The 22726-nt window shown below is 38.0% G+C and overlaps 1 protein-coding gene across 1 annotated transcript in view; it reads right to left on the reverse strand.

The window, feature by feature from the left end:
* The window catches only part of NBAS (NBAS subunit of NRZ tethering complex), a 394400-nt gene that overhangs the window by 288914 nt on the left and 82760 nt on the right, over nt 1-22726 (reverse strand). Inside the window, exons 13-21 of the mRNA XM_026454698.1 lie at nt 18042-18105; nt 15452-15645; nt 13840-14097; nt 12992-13117; nt 9058-9209; nt 8343-8483; nt 8010-8088; nt 2400-2504; nt 1907-2043 (exon numbers count right to left, since the gene is read on the reverse strand). Coding sequence (XP_026310483.1) covers nt 1907-2043; nt 2400-2504; nt 8010-8088; nt 8343-8483; nt 9058-9209; nt 12992-13117; nt 13840-14097; nt 15452-15645; nt 18042-18105 — 1256 coding nt within the window. The remainder of the gene's footprint in view (nt 1-1906; nt 2044-2399; nt 2505-8009; nt 8089-8342; nt 8484-9057; nt 9210-12991; nt 13118-13839; nt 14098-15451; nt 15646-18041; nt 18106-22726) is intronic.

Raw genomic sequence — 22726 nt, forward strand, 5'->3', positions numbered from 1 at the left:
GAAAGGTAATTTCCATTCAGATTAGATTCATTCTGCAAAGAGGCAGAGAACAATAGATACAATTATATACTGAAAGCATGCATAAAATATATTTATAAAATATCATTTACATTATCCCTCACTATACAGATCTAAAATTATTTGAAAATGAAAAAAGCATCCTGAGCTTTTTCTTTTTCTTCTTTTTTTTTTTTTTTTAAGATGGAATCTCACTCTGTTGCCCAGGCTGGAGTGCAGTGGCATGATCTCGGCTAACTGCAAGCTCTGCCTCCTGGGTTCACACCATTCTCCTGCCTCAGTCTCCTGAGTAGCTGGGACTACAGGCACCCGCCACCACGCCTGGCTAATTTTTAATATTTTTAGTAGAGACAGGGTTTCACCGCGTTAGCCAGGATGGTCTTGATCTCCTGACCTCGTGGTCCGCCCAACTTGGCCTCCCAAAGTGCTGGGATTACAAGGAGTGAGCCACCATGCTCAGTCCTTTTTCTTGATTTTTATCAAAACAAAGAGTTACTTTTCAAGGACTAACACTAACGTAAACCAAGGAGTTTATAATATATTCTCGGTGCTTACTGATCTACAACTTTAAATACAGGTTCAAATTCTGGCTGCACATATATAGATTTCAGCATGCTATTAAACTTCTGTAAATCTCAGCTTTCTGTAACAACAGGATAATACCAAAATTACTTGAAGACCAGAAATAAATAAGTGCCAAATACATAGTAATTACTCTATACATGTCGACCATCATCATTAATACCCATGCCTAGAAATAGGATATTGAGTGGAGGCAGCAAGGGAGGAATGAGGAAGCCAAATGATCCCCGTAATTTGAGTAACACCTCTTAGCACTGTAAGTTTCCAGCAGCTGAAATTAGTAAAAATGATTTCAGTCAGAATTATCTTAACAGTGCACTACAGGGTACTTTACGGTATACTATAGTTAGCACCCAGATATAATAATTATCAATTCTGCTGTTACTAAAAATATGCAAAGTGAGTAAGTAAGACAGGGACTGTCAACCCATTTTAAAAATGAGTAACTCAAATGCAGAAAAGATAAATCATGTAGTTAACCATTGAGCCACACTTACCAGTGGGCTAGCTCACCGCAGGTAAAAGTTCACACAAATGGATGTGTCATCTTACTCTTTTGTCTTCTGCCTCTGTTCAGTAACTGACCTAAGCAAAGTATGCTCAGCCCTCCTGTTTTCTCCCAGGTGCCATTCAGGTCTGGGGCAAATGGCCTACCTGTTTTTGAGTTATCAGTGAGACAAATGTACTCCCTCTCCTTTATTCTCAAGAACAGATGTTCTGGCCTCTGGAAGACTACCAGCTGGTAATATAGGGACTCAATGGTTCCAACACAGGCTTTGACACTATATCACATGCTGCAACCCAATTATCAAATTGCCGTGAACTGAGAGGAGGAGCATTACTCTAGTGGTTAAAGCAATATTTCAGTTTCCCATTTGTCTTTGTGCCTGTGGTATTTCCTATGAAGAAAGGGTTGCTAAGAAAAGGTAGATGCAGTATCCCTGGGTTTCTGGGTCTTCCCATCTAATACTGTCAAAAACACGCTTCAACTTCTAAAAGATACAACTACCTCAGACATATATTATCCTAAAACCTGTTCTTAACCAGAAAACAATACGTACTAAATACAAAGAAGTAAAATCAGGAGGCTTTCAAAAAAAAGGAAAAAGTTGTGCTCGTTAAGGTAATTCTGTTATGCTAGAAACACTTTGGCTTCAGGACCATTTATAATAACTTAATTTTTTATCAGGAAAAAAGTTTAAATATATTACATTAAAAATTTTTTTTTAATTTTAAGGTGTTCAGCATGACAAAAAATTATCAATATATAGAAAGAAGGTAAAATTCTGTTAACATAGTCACATACCAAGCTTCGGGCAGCAAAACAGAATATTCATGTGGAGAAGTGGTCTCTGGAAAGTTGGAAAGAATCGCAAGGCGATGAGGAAGCAGGTCGGAGCCATGATAAGTAAACAGAATTTCTAGAGCTTGTACATTACTTTCCTGTACAAAAGGCAAGGGGTAAGTTTCTAATGTAAATCTTGTAAATCTAAGAAATAAAGGAGTGATTTTACATGACAACATTCAAAAACTAACTTTGTCATGCAGCTCTGATATGAAGCACTTTGAAATGACCCTGGTTTTTTCTAGCCTATATCCTGTTTCTCAATCTAAGGCTACGAAAATTATTTATTTTTAAAACTCAGAATGATGGATATTAAATTTAAAAAATTCCCTATACTTATTAATATTAAAACAAAAAAAATGTAATATATGCACACAATAACACTAACTGCACAGCTCAAAGATTTAGAGAGTGTTAATAACCATAATTATTTTATTTACCAAAAGCAAATTACCTGAGCATAAGTTCTAGCTGAGAGAACAATATTCTGATTTCTGAATTTCTTAAAGAATTCGGCATCATATCTCTGTTCAGATGCATGAGGCACTCCTAGGATTTCCTGAGAGGAAACAGTGATTTAATGAAAAGGCTTTTAAATATGGGTGACAAGAAAATATGACAAACCTTTACAACTCTGCCTGCCTAAATAAATAAGGCCTGAATTAATTAATTCCAACCATCAATTGTTAACTAAAGTACCACATTTGCATTCTTGCCTTTATTTTGAAAAGTGCTATATTAATAAATGTTATTTTTTTTAATCCAGAAGTAAATGAAATAGGCAGTAAAAATTGAGTTAATTACATTAGGACAACCAAAATCAACCACTGGGTAAAAATAAGCAACAGTTATGCATGACAATGTATTATGAGCACCTGAACCTCTGTAGGTGAACTTTAATTTTACCACTGCTAGGGTGACCTATGTCAAATGCAGATTGAATCATTCATTCATTCAACAAATATTTACTGAGTGCCACTACCATGTGCTAAGGGAACTGTGACAGACACTGTGATACAATGAATAATACACTTTTCCCACCCTCTAAGTAGCTTAAAATCTAGTAGGAAAGACCAGGAACAGGTGAGGGGAAATACTCAGTAAGGTGCCACAACTAGTTCTGGGAGGACAGAGAAGTGGCCCACAAGCTGAAACATAAAAGACAACGAGAAGTTAGCCTTGGAATTGCAAGTGTAGGTATCCCCACTACAAAGTACGACTTAGGGCTCATGTCCGCCATGTTTAATACTGAATCCCAGATTCCTAGCACACTGCCTGTCAGTATTCTTCTGACCACATTTATAAATAGTCAATAAATATTTGTTGACTGAATTAATTTACAGAGACAGGAAAGAGAAGAATGAGGAGATGTGGAGGAGATGAGGGAGGGAGGAGGGAGGAAGGAGAGCTGAGACGTTCACTTGCAGATGGGTTAAGTTGGCAACTACGGCATGTCTAAAAGGAGCTACACAGTGAGCAGGTGAATACACAGGTCAGGAGTTCTGGACTAAAATGTGGGTTAGAGATATATGGCATAGGGTTATTAATATGGAAGTATTATTCCAAGGGAGATTAAACACAACGAGTTTGAAAGAGCCTGAGGAACAACATTATTTAAAGAATGAACAAGGAAAAGGGAACCTGCATCTGAAAAGCAGATGGAGGAACAGTCAGAGAAGTAAAGAGAAAAAGAATTTAATGTATACTCATGGAAACCAAAAGAAGAAAAGTATTTCACAAATGTTCTAGCCAGGCGCGGTGGCTCACGCCTGTAATCCCAACACTTTGGCAGGCTGAAGTGGGAGGATCGCTTGAGCCCAAGAGTTTGAGAACAGCCTAGGCAAGATGGCAAGACCTCACCTCCACAAAAAAAAAAAAAAAATTAGTTGGGCATGGTGCCACGTATCTGTAGTCCCAGCTACCTGGGAGACTGAGATGGGAGAACAGCTTGAGCCCAGGAAGTCAAGAGTGCAGTGACCTATCATTGTGCCACTACACTCCAGCCTGGGCAACAGAGCAAGACCCTGTTTCACAAAAAAAACTCTCAGTTCCTTGACTCCTCATGCATGACAATTATTTCCTCTATTTCATCTCAGTTACACATCCTGTCACAAAACCCTGGATGTCTATCATCATCAAAAGACACTGTGTGAAACACTTCAATGTCTAGCCCCGACTCTGTGATTACCGTGCCTAATCTTCCTACTCACACACTAAGTAGCATTTCAACTACTCCTCAACCTCACAGAGGCTTCCACTCACTCTACTTCTTTGTTCACTTTCCATTTCCCCTCAAAGTCCCTCATTCCTTCTAATCAGCTTAAAGTGCCTGGTCCACAGTTATAAAAGGGCTTCTTAATCCCTGGCCTCTTTCCCTTTATTGCACTCATCCAGCAAATCATCCCCTAACCAGTCAAATCCAGCTATGATCCCTGAACACAAGCTATGAAGTCACTAAAGATAAGTCACGAAACCAAGCTGACAGTTCCCATTTTAATTTCAAAACCTCAACCTTGCTTGGATCCTCATTCAAATGAACCAATGCAAAAAAAAAAAAAAAAAGCACCAGGAAAATCTGAAGATAAAGTGAATATTAGATGTTATTAGGGAATTACTACTAATTTTGTCAGAAATAATCATGTCATTGTGGTTCCAGTTTTTTAAGTCCTTCTTAGACATACATACCTAAATATTTAAGAGTCAAATAAGATATACGGGCTTTGCTTTAAAATATTCAGTGAAAAAGGGAAGGCAAGAGTAGAAAAATGGAGAATAAAAGACACACAACTGGTGCATGCTGAAAATGGTTGGTGCTGAGCAATGGGCACATCGGGCTCATCACACCACTCTTCTCTATACTTCTTCAAGTGACTGAAGTTTTTTATAATAAAAAGCTAAAAATTTGATAAATTCAAGGCAACACAATTCAAACAGATAATTAGTGCTGCTCATCAACGCTACTACATTTCCCAAAGAAGTTTTATCTCCTAGTCTCTGTTAGGAACTTTTCCACAACTGTCATTCTTTCCAGACTTCCAACACCTATTCCTCAGCCCCCGTTCTCAGCTGAAAACCTTGCCTTTTGTGGACACTATTAGATGAGAAATTCCTCATTTTTCCAACTCACCAAAACTACAAACCTACCTGTATGTGTAATAAGATTTTCCTTCCTTCCAGTTACAGCAGAAAGAAACATATCTCTGCTCCTACAAAGCCTCAAAATCCCACCGATGCCCTGGATCCCATTTCTACTCTACTTCTATAATCAAGCAAGTATCCTCTCTTTCTTTTGTTCCATAAAGTCCTCCTCACCCTCTACTATTCATTCCCAGTAATATAAAAACAATACTTCTTCCTTCTATTCTAAACACCTGCTATAGATGCCACCATCTTCTCCGCCCCTCTTCACGGTAAAACTTCTTCAGAGGGTGCCACAGCCACAGTCTCCTCTCCTCTCCTCCACTTTTTGTTCTTTCCTAAACACGCCCAACCTCTGACAAAAATTCAATTCAACTACTTACATGGCAGGAGACCCTTCCAAACATGACCACAAACTATTCTAACCATACTTCCCACCTTTGTTCTGTGCCACCCCTCACGTTCCGCATCCTGTACGCTGACTAGCTTACTTACTCAACAGCATGACACTTGCTTTCATGCCACTGGGCCATTACACGGCACACTGATTATCAGCATGGGCTACCCACCAGAGAGACCTGATTACAAATCCTTGCTTCCTATTTATTTGGACAAATTACTTACCTTCTCTAAGCCTCAGTTTTCATATCCATAAAACTGAGAAGATGATAGTACCCATCTCATAAGACAACGGCTGACAAATAGTTAAGTCCTCAAAGAATGTGTTGGTATTTCTTAAGGGTATCCTCCTACCTATTGGTTCTTGCAACAGATATTTACTGAACCCTTCAATGAGCCAGGAACCATTCAGAGCTCAGAGACACAGCAGCAAACAAGACAAATCTCTAACTGTAAGGAGACTCCATTCTAACGTCCCCCTCATGGTCCTCCCTAGCCCCTGAAATCTGCCTTTCTTTTGCTAGCTATTACTTCCTATGCAGAGTCGTCTCAGACATCCCCAGGAAGAATTTGACATTTTTCTTCATTATGTTCCCTCATCAATTCTCCAAACCTCTCTTATCAGCATTTAATGCCTATACAATGTGAACTCCATGAAGACCATTCCTTGTTCCTTTCTCTACCTCTCGCAATGGCACAATATCTTGCACTGAGGAGGCACTCATGTCAAATTTAAATGAATTCATTTTTATCTCATTTATCACAGTATTAATAAAAGAAGCCATGTCCTGTGATTAAAATGCAATGCCTATCTCTACTACTATCTAATGGTTAGCTATTATATCTGAATATTTTCATTACTAACTTTTAACAGTGAAATTCATCAAATTCACCTACTTTTCAAGAATTTTGCTGAATTCTCTAAAAACAGTAAGCTCAACAAATACTTTAAATGTTACTGTTACAGTATAATAATAAACATACTTACTACTGTCATATAGGGAATAGCAATTAAAAAATAAAAAATAGTGAAAAAAATTAACTGGATAGTCAAACTGAACATTTTAGGCACTTTTAAAAAAAGATATCATTAGAGAAATAGGGCTAAGTATAAAAATAATTGTATCTGTACAGACTTCTGCAATTCACAACTGGCTTTAATATATTGCCTCAAAACATCACAGAACTCAGGCATATCAACATGATGTGTTTTAAAGTAATGTGATCATCCAACAGCCAAACTAACTGTATCTATAAATGAAACTACTAAGAATGTTTCGTAACTTGTTTGCAATGATAAATGGTAATGATATAGTCATTACCAATTTTTTTTAATAACCACAGCTCTCTTTCAGTATTTTGTTTAAAAACATTTCAATTATATTAGCAGGATGAGGGAATCGAAGGCTTCTGCATTTGCCTGCATGGTCAGATGTTCTTGGACAAGCATCACATTATCAGATGTAACATACAGTGCCTACTGTATGCCAGTGCCAAGAGCCGAGGGGCACACACACAAAAGGGAGGCAGAACACAGACTAAGAAAGTAACCTCCAAGTGAAGTCAAACTTTAAAATGAAAAACTTACCTTAAAATCTGGAGAACTTCAGCTAAGAAAGCAATCTAACCTACGTATATTTACTGAAATGTGGCTGACTTACACTTACACTTTTAACAATATCTAAGTTGGTCTTAAACTACAGAGTGCTACTGAAATGCCCAAGATGGGGACATCTATGTTTGTGTCCCTGAAGACCCAAATGTGAAGTATTTAAGCTCAAATATCTAACTTCAGCCCTAATTAGGATCAAAGGTGAATCAAGTAAATTCAACCCACTAACAAATAATTAAAATAGGCCAGGCGTAGTGGCTCACACCTATAATCCTAGCACTTTGCAAGGCTGAGGCAGGCGGATTGCTCAAGTCCGGGAGTTTAAAACCAGACTGGGCAGCGTGGCAAAACCCCATCTCTAAAAAAGCACAAAAATTAGACGTGTTTGGTGGCATGCGCCTGTAGTTTCAGCTACTCAGGAGGCTAAGGGATGAGAATCGCTTGAACCCAAAAGGCAGAGGTTGCAGTGAGCTGAGATCATGCCTCTGTACTCCAGCCTGGGCAACAGAGTGAGACCCCATCTCAAAAAAAAAAAAAATCATTAAAATAAAATGAGTCAGAAATATTCACATTAAAACCTAGTATATACTGAAATCTGGTATGGAAAAGGGTTATATGCCATTATCTTAAAATCAAAATATAAAAGTAAATGAAAAAGATTATAAATCTAGAAACACAAATGCACTAAAATGGCTAAGGCACTTCTATTCCCTAGTCTAACAAAACAACTTCTGGCTTTCGCAATCTCTAATTTTTACCAAAACTAGTATATAAGAGAACCTGCTTCTATAAGAAATCAATTTTTTCCCAGAGAAATAGTTCTAAAGACCAAGAATATCTGATATTAGGGCAGCCATAGCATTTATAATGACACATAAAATGAACATAATTGGTTCGATAAAAATTATTCCTTACCTCATATGTTGCAAGTCGATCTAAGTAGGTTAATAATTTCCGTCTACAACGGCAAAGTTCCTTTTGTTCCAGTGTCAACCTGTTTTGAATAACTATATTAGGCCACTTATATTTACACAGAATTATTTCTCTAGGAGTTAAAATGAAAATGATTAATACTCCACTGAGCCCAAAACTCATGAAACAGTTCAGAAAAGCACAAGGGTAAGATAATAGTAAGTATATTTGATTTAAGTTGCTGAAATAATTTGGACTAATTACTACACTAGTAAGGAACACACTGAAATGACTATTTTAAAGAAAGTATCAAATGAACAGTAACAAATCATTTACTTGGAAAAGTTCACTAATTTCAGTAGTTCTTGTCTCTTCTTGAGCTCCTTCTCCTTTTTATTCTTGGCAGGCTCTTCATCAGGTGGTGAAAGTTCTTCATATGAGATATTGTCAATGTCTACTTCACCAGGTAATGTAAATCTGCAAGCATAAAAGAACAAATATATTTTCATCATTTTTAAAAACTTCATGCTGTGAAAAACTTTCTCCTATTTTGACTGATTTAATTACTGATCTCCACAAAAACAGAAGGAAGTATTTGAAAAAAACTTATGCCATTGTAAACAAAGTGATCATTCATTATATCCATAGATGGGCAAAAAGTCATCAGTAATTATCACAAATAGAAATCTAAAAATCATGAAAATGAAAACTATTTAGGAAGAGATGTGGGGTTACATTCATTCAGTGTAAAGCAGCCTATGCAGAAAAAGTCCAGAGTTTGCTATTTGAATCACTTCTTCTTAAGATCTTCAAATGGTAATAATGTCAGTCTCATTTTAATTATTTACTTCTCATATATATTCTCATATTTATATTTTTTAAAAAGTTCCAAATGCCTGATGAGCAATGACTTCAGATAAGAAGGTATTGATCAAAAGCAACTGCTTCAGTACAGGATAACTTAAAGAAAAGTTTACCCAGTCCAATGTCTCAGTACAAAAGTTCTCACAAAGTCACCTGTACTTTGAATCCAATTCCTTCCATAACCAACCTGCCATCATCTGCTCCTTTCCCTATTGCTAAAAGAGCCTCCAGGTCTGTGCCTTTTAATCCATACTGAAGCAGTTCCTTCGCAGCATCCACATTTTCAGGAACTCTTTCCAAACACTCATGGAGAACCCAGGATCGCTTCTTTATTTTACTCTGGATGTAAAAGAAGAAACAGAGGAATTAAAGAATCCATGACATCTCACAACACATTACAACTGCCTTCAGAATTGTAAAGCTATATCTAATGTATTACAGCTACTTAGGACCTTGGCCACAGGGAGCTGCTAGAGGAACTCAAAAGAAAGGCAGCCAATTCCCTAATGGTGATTACAACTGGATGCAGGGAGTGTGAGTTTACCTGCTTGCTTTCTTCCTCTAATGAGTTACACAGAAACAGAAAGCTCAGGACTCATTTTTGGTAATATAAAACGTTTTCTCCTAATTTTTATAATTGCCTTTGGTTTGCACTGTGGCTGTATAATAGAGTAGGTAATAAGGCAGAAAGAGAAGATACATTCTGCCATAATTAATAAGCATGTTTAACTTTTAACAAATGAGCCCATCAAAGTTCTGTATTTATTTGACCGTGAGATATATCTCAGGGTGTGAATAACTTAATCATAAAAAGTCATGATACGCTGTTTTTTGGAAAGATCAAGGTCCTATTCCTCCCTCCCAACTGCTTCCTCCAACTCCATTCAAAATCCCTGACTGGCCCTCTTCCTAGAAAGAGCTATTATGGTTACAAATTTCAATTAATATTTGACTCATTCCCTAGGATCCTTTATATATTGCCTCACATCAGTTCTTTCTTCAAATGTCTCTTATTAATTCACTTTCCCTTTTCCACAGCTGCAGCCTCCATACCAGTCTAAACCATCAACACAAAATATCCAGGACACTGCAGGAGTCCCCTGCTCTGAGCAAGGTTTCCTACCTTCCTTCCACTCCAATCCTCTCTACACCATCTTCCTCTGTGCTTCCACAGTCAGAAATCCACAAAGTAGATAGATGCCTAAGTCATCACAAGCTTTCCACATCCTCCTGAACCCAAATCAATATATCTTTTTAATCATATTTCCCAACGTTCACTATTGTCAAATATCAGTGCCAGCAAACTGGTTGATGTACAGAGCTCATTTATCCACAAAATGTTTACTGGGCACCTACTGCATACCAGGCACTGAAGTAGACATGGAAAGACAGCAGTGAATAAAACAGATTTAGTCACGGGCCTCATAAATCATGCTCAATGTCTTTTCATTTGTTCATACCATCTGTCCTGTTAAGACTGTCTTCCTTCCTTCTCACTCAAGAAGGTCTACTTTAAATCCTTCCAAATCCCTGCTCCAAACATCTTCACTATATAAAGCCTTCCATCACATCACTACCAGATCTGTAATAATGATCACTACCTTCACTGGCTTTCTGGAGTTTTATCTGAAATCTATTTATATGGTCAGTTATTCAGTATGGTGAACCTCTATCTCTACTAAAAATACAAAAATTAGCCAGGTGCGGTATCGTGTGCCTGCAGTCCCAAGCTACTCGGGAGGCTGAAGTAGGAGAATCACTTGAACCAGGGAGGCAGAAGTTGCAGTAAGCCGAGACAGCACCGTTGCACTCCAGCCTGGGCAAAAAGAGTGAAACTCCATCTCAAAAAAAACAAACAAACAAACAAACAAACAAAAAAACATATGCTCCCTATGAGCAAAAGTCACATTTATGCCTGTCCTGTACTCCTTCGCAGTCCCCAGCATAGTGCTCTTGCTCTTAACTGGCTATTTATTTAACTAAACAAAATATTCCCCTCCCCAGAAAAGTACTTGTTTTGTCTCTCTCAACATCCCTCAACTCCTTCAGAGATAAAAACTGTCCTTTACTGTATCCCAGAAAAAGATATACATGAACTCATGAGCTCATTGTCTTAGATTACAAAACAAGAAGAAAAATAATACAGAATTAGTGTTTTGATTTTCTAAAGAAAATACAAGTAACTTTGTCTTCTTCCATTTCATTACCTCTCATGCTCTTTCACCTCTGATATCTTGCTTGTATTAATGGTAAGTTTATCATCCTGTTTGGCTGATGCATCATCTTCTTCCATACAACTTTTTCATGTTATATTTTTACTTTTAATTACTAATGTACAAAACTTTTAGGGAAATAATCATCATGAAATTTTCCCAGTGTTTCCCATAATCTTCCACAGTGTAAAGGTATTTTCCTTTCTACATGTTAAGATCAGAAGTCCCAACCTTTCTAAAGTATGCCATGAGTCTAACTATAAGTCTTTCTTACAAAGATGCCAAAGGTTAAAACATACAGGCTTGCTATGAAATCAATGTGTCCCCCAAAATTCACATGTTGAAAAACTAATTCCCAGAGTGATGATGTTTGGAAATGAGACCTTCAGAAAGCAATCAGGTCATGAGAGTGGAGGCCCCATGACAGGACTGGTGTCCTCACAAGAGGAGGCAGGAGACAGCTTGCTGCCTCTCTCTCTGCTCTCTGCCATATAAGGACACAGCAAGAAAGAAATCCATCTGCAACCCAGGAGAGTGCTCTCACCAGGAACGAAATTGGTCAACACCTTGATTTTGCACTTCCCAGCCTCTAGAACTGTGAGAAATAAATTTCTGCTGTTGAAATCACATAGTCTGATATTTTTGTTGCAGCGGCTAAAACTAATTGAGACAAGACTGCATATTAATCTTAACTACGGGAGGCAGGTAACAGGAAGTATCCAATTTTGAGACTTAAGTTTTAAACAGGCGTATTTGGCAGTTTTCATATATGTTACCTATTTATTGCCTCTCAGCTCCAAATGTCCCCTCAAAGCCAGCTCTGTGATAGCATATCTCATTTGCACTTGACACAATATTAAGCTCTGGGTGCTGGAAGGCCACTGCAAAAGAAGAGGCTCTGCTTTCTAGTCCTGATGTGCTTTGGTTCTTTTCTTCTTGCTCCTATGGCTTGGCCACCAACAAGGCATGTGTGGGACATCAAGTGGCACTTACTTCCCCGCTTCCTCCCTCTGTTAACACCCTCCCACTGAGTTTCAGGGGCACTCTCGTGGGCAGATTGTTTTCTAGTGAATCTCCCATGCACCGAAGAGAGAAGCTTTCCACACTGGAAGCTACAATAAAGCTGCCTATAGGAGTAGACAGTTTTTTCTTGCCAGTCTTGGCCATGATTCCTTAATTATCTACCAGCCTTGAGCCACATGCATGCTGGTAGGGGTTTCCTGCTGGATAGTCCCTGGGGTCTTCTGGCCCCCATCCTCAGCTCACTGGCCCCCCAGAAGCAGGCGTCCAGCTTTCCTATCCATCCCGTATCTCCCCGACTGCCAACCTTGGCAACTGTGGACCAGCCCTGGCTCAAGGCAACCCAGACAACTTCTCTTCCATCCCACACGCTGCAACCACTCCTGGTCCAATGGGTCTGAATCCCAGCCTAGGGGAGGGGCCTCCCTTCCAAGTTCATTCCCTCCCTGGATACGTCCCTTCAGCCCTAGGGTATTTCTTAGCGTTCTCTTCACATCCTTTATAGTTCATTTCTGGTTACTAGAAAACAATTCTGCATATTGTAGATTTCCCGGTTTAAATTACTGTGTGGTTTCTGGCACCTGACTAGCTCTTGACTAATGCAGGTAAAGAGAAGTGATTGTAGTACAAGAAAGAAAACGTTAGGCCAAAACCACGTAGTCAGCTGGTTTATCGGTGAATATTTGTTCACATGTATTCAGCATCAAAGTCCAGTTGCAGGGGCAATAAAATCTAACAAAAAGACCATTTTTCCAGATGAGAAAATTGTACTTCATTGACTGTATTACAGAAAAGTCAGCAATGTAAAGTTCTCTAACATGAAGCCCTATAAACAAAAGATACTATATGAATATACATTTTACCACATTCCAAAATATTTACACATACCAAATAATTCTGAATTGAAGCAACGTTGACCACTGACTTCCTCCACTGCCTCTGATATACGAGGTCAGTATCCAGGCCATAGGTATGAGCCAAGGACAAGGCTTCCTCATACTCTTCACTTTCAATCTTCAGATAAAAACACGAAGACAGGAATGTTACATGACTGAATTATCCACAGGGTCATGTGGATGATGATACAATGAATGATGATAATCCCTTGGACCTATTCAGCATGTCATTAATTCCTGGGCACTGTGGCACGAGAAGCTCACAGACATATTGAGGAGCAGAAGAATCTCATGTTTCTTTCAGGACTTTAACAGAAAGATGAAAGATAAAAGGTGCAAAGCTCTCATTTTAGAGTAGAACAATGGCAAAACCAAGACAACCATGGAACAACCCAACTTCTAGTCCAGAGCTCCTACCATGACATTGCAAGAACAGCACAAATCATGTAAACACACAGTGCTGGTCACCTCGGCTTCCCAAGCAAGTCCTGGACTAGAAAGCAAGTCTGCATTTCTTCCTTCACCCTCTGTAGATAGCTGATTTAAACACAGATAAAGGGAGAGCTGAAGGCCACATGAAGGGTAGCAAAGAAATGAGTTAAGCCACCAAGTGGATAATCAGTCTAAGTGAATTCAACTTTTATCCATGGTTTTGATTTTGATTACTTAGGTACAAAGATTAGCATTGTTTTAAAAAGCTTTATAGAACTGCTATTTTTAACATGTCAGTGATCCAACATCCTTCTTGAAATTTTCTCTTTTATTAAAAAATTAACTTTTTCCCAATAAAAGAAAAGCTTGATGACTTCAAACTTGGGTAGTAGTACGCTACTGTCTCACCTTCCTCTGATAAAGTTCCTCCGGTGTCGTGGAGCGCAAACTCACAAGGCGGTAGTTTTTAGTAATGGTTCGTGGGCGTTTCCGTGCTGGTGCAAATCGCTCCATTTCAGTCACCAAGTAAAGGCCCTGTTTTATATAACCAAAGTAGCGAGCCTTGGCAGATATTTCATGATCAGAATCAGAATCTTCTTCTCCTTCATCTTCTTCTCCAGCCCTAGTCTCCAAACGAGATCGTTTGGGGGCAAGTTTAATCTCACACTAAATTGAAAAAGGAGATTTGAAATTAATGGTAAGGAATGAAGAATAACTTTTTAGAATTAATGAAAAAAAATTTCTAAATCTAATCTGGTTTGATTCATTAAATCAGTTATGTGATCAAGATTAACAATGGAACTCAAAGGAACCTTACAGCAAGCATTATATACATCAGCTCCAGAAATATGCACATACAGTATCAGCTCCAACTCTTCTCAACTGAAGCCTGTTTTTTTTTTTTTTTTTTTTCTTTGAGATGGAGTCTTGCTTTGTCACTCAGGCTGGAATGCAGTGGCGCGATCTCAGCCAACCGCAACCTCCGCCTCCCAGGTTCAAATGATTCTCTTGCCTCAGCCTCCCGAGTAGCTGGGATTACAGACACCCACCACCACACCCAGCCAATTTTTGTATTTTTACTACAGATGGGGTTTCACCATGTTGGCCAGGCTGGTCACGAATTCCTGACCTTAAGTGATCCACCCGCCTTGGCCTCCCAAAGTGCTGGGATTAGAGGTGTGAGCCACTGTGCCCAGTCTAAAGCCTGTTTTAATAACAGGTCATTAATATGCTCTTGTACTTATAATTATCAGGTCTTGTACCTGATAATTTGATGATCTGTTTTCATCTCCTCGGAGAATGAACATAAAGGTACTTACATTTGCTTTACCAAGAATAGCTCTCCCTCACCCCTTTATAAAAATGTCTAACAGCTTCACTAAGTTCTGAGTCTGAAAGCCTGGCTGTTCAAGGTAACTTTCATTCAGACTTAACAGAGCTGGCTTAGATTTTAAGTCATAGTTTTCTTTAAGGAACATCTTTAGACTCCATAACAAACTTCAGAGTAAAAAACATGTCAATCTGCATTGCTAAAGTGAAAGCTATTAAAGGTTGTTACCCTTGAAAGACTTAACATACAATTTTGAAATGACCAAAAGATAACTTTAAAGAACTAGCCTCTATTTTCAAGTCTTTTGTCATGATAAACAAGTTTCCTTACTAAAAGAATCAAAAACTTTAAGTTGCCATGCTTTTTAGAAATAGGTTAGAGTATTTTTCTTAGGTGGTGATACCATTCTACATTTTAAAATGACTAATCCAGGGGAGAAAAAGTCTACCATTTCAGTGAAAAAGAAATACTTTATACAAAGCAAAATGACAACAAATTTTCTTCATTATCTTAAATTACAATTTTTTATTCACTAAAAAACGAATTTTTTGTACTGCAACCATTACCTAATTCCAATCACAGATTTTTGTTTTTAAAGACAAGATAATAAGACAACTCAAATAAAAACCAGATATTTAAATTTTTGGGTAAATATATAACTATTCTCAAATAAAGGGGAAAAAGCCTTACCTCCAAACTTAAAAATCCCCCATCATGGGTAGCAGTGACTTGAGGTGATGGTTCAAACCACTCACAGGATTTTCCCAGTAAATTCTTCAAAGTTTTCACCGACGAAACAGTTAAAGCACCAGAGCATCGAGCTAAAGTCACTGCACTGTCTGCCCACCAATTGACATCTATCAGTGGGTAAAAGGACTCTTTATCTAACAAGGGAAAAACAAATCAATATAAATGCATCTGCTAATGTGGTTTGAATTCAAAATATTTAGTATAAGAATCAATTTTAAAACCAAATTTACCTATGTTATTTGGGCCCTTAATGGTATGGTAAATAATAAGAAAAAAATAAGAAAAATTAAAATGTAAGTCGTCCTCAAAATTTTACTCTATGAGGTATAAAATGGTAATTCACTTGACAAACTGGGTGCCAACAATTTGTCAGTCTAGGTCTAAAGCTCTAAGGATACAAAGGCAAATAAACTAGGGTCTTTCATCTCAAGAATATACTCAGAAGAGAGATGTGTCACCACTTTCAACTTAAGTTGAAAGGCAGGTGTGTACCAGGTGTGCATACATGAAGGTAATATAATGTTTTGAAAAATGTACATATACCACTTTCAGATAAACACTGAGAGAAATATACCCTTTAGAAAAATATAAGACAGATATGTAATAGTTTCCAGTGATTTCCTCTTAAACTTATAACTAATCAGAGAGGAAAAAAAAAATTTATGTCTAGCAAAGAATCTTTAGAAATGAAAATGAATTATGGGCCAGACGCAGTGGTTCATGCCTGTAATCCCAGCACTTTGGGAGGCTGAGGTGGGCAGATCACAAGGTCAGGAGTTTGAGACAAGCCTGGCCAATATGGTGAAACCCCATCTGTATTAAAAATACAAAAATTAGCCAGGCATGGTGGTGCATGCCTGTAGTTCCAACTACTGGGGAGGCTGAGGCAGGAGAATCACTTGAACCTGGGAAGTAGAGGTTTCAGTGAGCCGAGATGGTGCCACTACACTCCAGCCTGGGTGACAGAGCGAGACTCTGCCAAAAAAAAAAAAAGAAAAAGAAAAGAAAAGGAATTATGGTTCACCAAACTAAGGCATTCAAAAGGCAATGCCATATTTATTATAATTTTATTGTACATTTTTGAACATCATCTGTTATACAAAACATATGATATGGTTTAAAGGTAAAAATAAACCATAAATTTAACAACATATTTAAACATTACACTAGAAGAGATTTTAAATATGGAATTCAGAACCATGAGACTCATTATTTTAAGAAAAATAAAGAGCTCTAACAACACTTTTTTCCCAAGTAAGCCTAAGACAATCCATGTAAATAAGGAATTTCAAGAAAATGTGAAAGGCAGAGTTCCTGGGGCTTATCACTAAGTGTGAAGTAGAAAGAAAGAGGAGAAAATCACTAAAATGAAATTCTAATTTCTACTTTGACTTGATTACTTTTCCTCAAAAATATGTCTGGATGAATATTTTGGATGATTATTTAACTAAAGCAGTTAATTCAAAGCATAGAACCTGATACATAATATTAATCGATATTTTTAATCTTCTTTAAATGTGAACTAAAAGCATTTTTTTTTTTTTTTTTTGAGATGAACTTTTGCTCTGTGGCCCAGGCTGGAGTGCAGTGGAGTGATCTTAGCTCACTGCAACCTCCGCTTCCCAGGTTAAAGCGATTATCCAGCCTCAGCCTCCCGAGTATCTGGGATTACAGGTGTACACCACCATGCCTGGCTAATTTTTGTATTTCCAGTAGAGACAGGGTTTCACCATGTTGGACCGACTGGTCTTGAATTCTTGACCTTGGGTGATCCACCTGCCTTGGCCTCCCAAAATGCAGGCATGAGCCACCATGCCAGCCTAAAAATATATCGTAATACAGACCCTGAACCTTGTAACTATCACTGATGTCACAGAAGACACTTAAAAATTCATCACGGATTTAACTTAGAAAGTTTCACCTAAAGAAAAATAACACATAGTCAAGAACTAAAAGTAAAAAAAAAAAACTCAAAAGTAACCCCTATAGGATTTTAAAATATCTCTGCTTTAATCTAGCAATTAAATGACAATTATTACTTTTATTTAAATGTAAATCTTGATTTTTATTTATAAAAGCAATATATGCTCACTGTAAAAATGAAATTTTTTCTTTAAAACATGGAAATGTATGCAAAGACAAAGAAAGCCTCACCAACCTAACCCTAATTACCCCCAACCGGCAGAGATAAGTTTACTCAGTGTTTCTTCTTTGATGAATCTTTCTCTGTGATCTCACCCAAGAGCATCTGAAAAGGAGCAGGCTTCTAAGCGTTGAGCTCAGTGTACCATCTCAATGCTGGCTCCTGGCAGGAGAGCCATGCTGCATACCCTAGGCCCTGACCTACCTTTTAGGAAAGCCTGACCATCAGAAAACTGGATCTGTTGCCTTGACCCAACTCTTTGAAATCTTGATGTTTCTTCCAAAGTGTAGCAAAAGTATCTAGAGATTTTTTATATCATCCAAAGAGCATCTTGTATAATAATAGGAGTATCTTAAGGTTTCAATTATCATATTTCATACAACTCACCTTTGACTTTTTTTCTCTTCTCAGTAGAGAGCCTCCAATCAGGATTAAGGTCATCATAGCCTGGCTAAATATGAAAATAATGACTTCCTGAGTCAACTATGTAAGAAAATTATATGAAAATCATCAAGAACTGGGGACTTTTTCAAATAAAGAGATGATGCTTTCCCTTGATCTCTCAATTACAACTAACTGAAATCGATTTCTTGCCATGATAGTCTGGAAAAGCAATTGTTCTTACACTTAAAATGTGCACATGTACATATTATGACTCAGTTTATGAAGAATACAGCAATGCATATGAACAACAGGATACCAAGTATACCACCAATACATATGAAAGCAAAATACACTAAGAATTCATTCTATACACATGCACACATGTGATGAATAAACATGGCCTGGATACAGGTCTTATCCCAGCCACTTATAATCTGAGCAACCTCTCCAGGCTTTGATTTTCAAAGCTTTGAGACTTGACTAGGCAACCTTCATGTTATCTCCTAGTGCTTTTTATGACTAAGAATTTACCAGGTTAAAAAAAATATAACCATGCAGTCCTAAAAATGAATGCATTCACACTGTAATCTTAGGGCAATATGATGTCATGCTCATCTTTGATAATATAACAGCACATCAATATCTCTCAAATATCAATTTGAGAATAAGCCATTACCTGACACCCTCTTGGCTTAGTGTTCCCTTCCTAAGTCTCCAGAATTATAATAGTATGGGCAAGGAGTAAAAAAAATAGTTGGGGTACTTATTTGAAATCTGAAATCTAAAAAAAGTGTTGTTATACGTAAGTCAAAAAACTGTGCTTTTTCATCTAATACAACAAAATACACATACATGTTTACTATCAATGTTTCAATGGCTCACACCTCAGAGCTATTTCTTTCCACAGCCTGGAAGAACTTCCAGGCTCTGATATGGTAAATCACTCAGAGCAGACCTTGAGAACAGAAGACACAGTCTTTAAACTTAATCAGAAAAAAACATTACCATAAAAGGCTATTTATATACTGAGGGAAGAAATGGAGTGTCCTGGCTTACTTAATCATAGGAAAAGATGACTAAGTTTCAAAAAATCATTTAAAAAAAATAAGGTACATATTATTGAAAACAGTCAACTAAACTGAAACTTTATTTGGTCATTTTAAGGCACTTGATAATTTTTCAATGTCTCAAAATCACCAGTACTATATACTCCAATCACACGCATGCCACCACGTATTTACGTGGCACATGTACCTTCCTACTTACATTTTGGAGTACACAAGTGAAATACAGAAAAAAAAACCTTAGGCCCCTCAAAGAACAACAATTATGATTCAGCCTTGGGCACATTTAAGGACATACAGATCAAAATGAAATCTGACAAGAAATCATGGGCAAGGACTTCATGTCTGAAACACCAAAAGCAACGGCAACAAAAGCCAAAATTGACAAATGGGATCTAATTAAACTAAAGAGCTTCTGCACAGCAAAAGAAACTACCACCAGAGTGAACAGGCAACCTACAGAATGGGAGAAAATTTTTGCAAACTACTCATCTGACAAAGGACTAATATCCAGAACCTACAAAGAACTCAAACAAATTTACAAGAAAAAAACAAACAACCCCATCAAAAAGTGGGCAAGGGATACGAACAGACATTTCTCAAAAGACATGCATACAGCCAACAGACACATGAAAAAATGCTCATCATCACTGACCATCAGAGAAATGCAAATCAAAACCACAATGAGATACCATCTCACACCAGTTAGAATGGCAATCATTAAAAAGTCAGGAAACAACAGGTGGAGAGGATGTGGAGAAATAGGAACACTTTTACACTATTGGTGGGATTGTAAACTAGTTCAACCATTATGGAAAACAGTATGACGATTCCTCAAGGATCTAGAACTAGAAGTACCATATGACCCAGCCATCCCATTACTGGTTATATACCCAAAGGATTACAGATCACGCTGCTATAAAGACACATGCACACGTATGTTCATTGCAGCACTATTCACAATAGCAAAGACTTGGAATCAACCCAAACGTCCATCAGTGACAGACTGGATTAAGAAAATGTGGCACATATACACCATGGAATACTATGCGGCCATAAAAAAGGATGAGTTTGCATCCTTTGTAGGGACATGGATGCAGCTGGAAACCATCATTCTTAGCAAACTATCACAAGAACAGAAAACCAAACACCACATGTTCTCACTCACAGGTGGGAACTGAACAATGAGATCACTTGGACTCGGGAAAGGGAACATCACACACCGGGGCCTATTATGGGGAGGGGGGAGGGGGGAGGGATTGCATTGGGAATTATATATGATGTAAAGGATGAGCTGATGGGTGCAGTACACCAACAGAGCACAGGTATACATATGTAACAAACCTGCACGTTATGCACATGTACCCTAGAACTTAAAGTATAATAATTAAAAAAAAAAAAAAGACAGGAAGTCTTAAGGAAATTTTAAAAATAAACAACTCTTACTTGAGAATTCAAAGTGTGCACGTCTTCGTCAAATCTAATGATAAGAAGGAGCACCATGAACAAGCAGTACTCGTCCACTAGAACTGGAGTCTGCAGTCACCTTGGGACTAGACTCTTCCCTGAACATTGCTTAAATAATGGGTATCTCCTGTCAACTCGATGTTAAACACAAGGTGAAGATGTGTTCTTCTGCATCCAGAACTCTGTCATACTCATCCTTGTATTCCCAGATCCATCACAGTGCCCACCTGTCACAGCAGCTAAATGTGAAATGAGTAAACAAATCAACCAAATTTTAAGTCACTGAATTCTAATTAGAATTCAATTCTAATGACTAAGCTATAGGAAAATTATCTGATACAGTACTAAGCTTCCTATACCCTCCCAAAAGTGTGATTTCTTCTGTTTAGTCAAAACATACCGGGGCCGGGCATGGCGGCTCACGCCTATAATCCCAGCACTTTGGAAGGCCAAGGCAGGAGAGCTGCTTGAGGCTAGCATTTTGAGACTAGCTGGGTGACATAGCAAGACCCTATCTCCCCAAAAAGTAAAAGTAATTAGCCAGGCATGGTGGCACACTTCTGTAGCCTCAGCTACGCTGAGGTACGAGGATCAACTGAGCTCAGGAGTTCAAGGCTGCAGTAAGCTATGATCACACCACTGCACTCCAGCCTGGGCAACAAAGCAACACCCTATCTCTAAAAAAAAAAAAAAAAAAAAAAAGAAAGAAAGAAAAGAAAATAAATAGACGCTGAGACAAAAGGAAAAAAAAAAAAAAGATATTGCAGGCCCAAAACTCAAGCACACAGAGAGCTAATAAATGAATATAAATTAATATAATCCAAGATCATCACATTTGTTAACTACCCAAAGAGACGTATAGATAAAAATGCCAGGGGCCTTCACAGGATGAACAGAGAATTTGGGGCATGGGTTTAAGAAAAATGAAGGGAATTCAAGAGGTACAAAGAAAGTCTTACGGTGGTGTACTTTTAAGACTGGATAAGACTTGGATGCAGAAAATGAATAAAGGAAAACATTCCAGTCTGAAAGCATAACGTGAACAAAAATACAGAGTTAGGAAAATACAAAGTTTATTCAGGGCAAAAGAGTAGAACAGTTTAATAAGTCCAAGACAGCAGATTTTAATTATCTTGATTTTTGTTTGTTTTCGGGTTTTTAGGGGGGACGTTAATGATATCCTTTTTTATTGAGGTGATCTTCACATAATGTAAAATTAACCATTTTTAAATGAACAATTCAGGGGCACTTAGTACATTTACCATGTGGTGAAACCATCACATCCATCCACTTCCAAAACATTTCTATCGCTCCAAAGCAAAACCACCAACCCATTATGCAGTTACTCCCCTTACCTCTTCCCCTGGACCCCAGGAACCATCAGTCTGCTTTCTATCTCTATGGATTTACCTATTCTGGATATTTCATATAAATGCAACCATAAAATATGTGACCTTTTGTGTCTAGCGTCTTTCGCTTAGTATGATACTCTCAAGGTCCTTCTACCATTGTAGCGCATATCAGCACTTCGTTCCTTTATGTGGCTGAGTCATATTCTATTGTATGGACATACCACAGTTTGTTTCTCCATATATCCACTAATGGACATCTGCATTGCTTCCACCTTTTAGTTGTTGTAAACACTGCTGCTATGAATATGTAGGTGCCTGTATTTTAGTACCTGAAGTGTGAGCCATTGAAAATTTGATAATAAGCATGTATGTGCACTGAAGCTAGCATCAACTTACCATCCTTCTACCCCAAGGGTCTATGTGTGAGGAGAATCAGGATGAGGCCATGCGTCACCACATCTGATACACATTCTAAACTGGTGCTCCATGGACAGGATCACCAAACTCCCCATGAACCACAAGAAAGCTACTGGCACCACATGAATACATGTCGAGAAGCAACCTCAATGCCATTTCTCTGTATTTACTAGGGTTCAGAACACAATACCCCAAAGTATAACAGCATGGCATGTTGAGTACTTTCAACTGAGGCAACTGAAAGGGCCTCAGAAACACCATCTCTCTGACCTTCTCTTGCTTTCCTGTCTCAAGATCCTCTTTGTCTCCCAAAGCAAGTCACGGAAACCAGAATTCTTCTTCCCTGAGATGCATCACAGAAACTAGAACTCTTCTCCCAAAGGAAGCT

This window comes from Piliocolobus tephrosceles, chromosome 15, assembly GCF_002776525.5.
Source record: "Piliocolobus tephrosceles isolate RC106 chromosome 15, ASM277652v3, whole genome shotgun sequence".
In the NCBI taxonomy this organism is placed as follows: Eukaryota; Metazoa; Chordata; class Mammalia; order Primates; family Cercopithecidae; genus Piliocolobus; species Piliocolobus tephrosceles.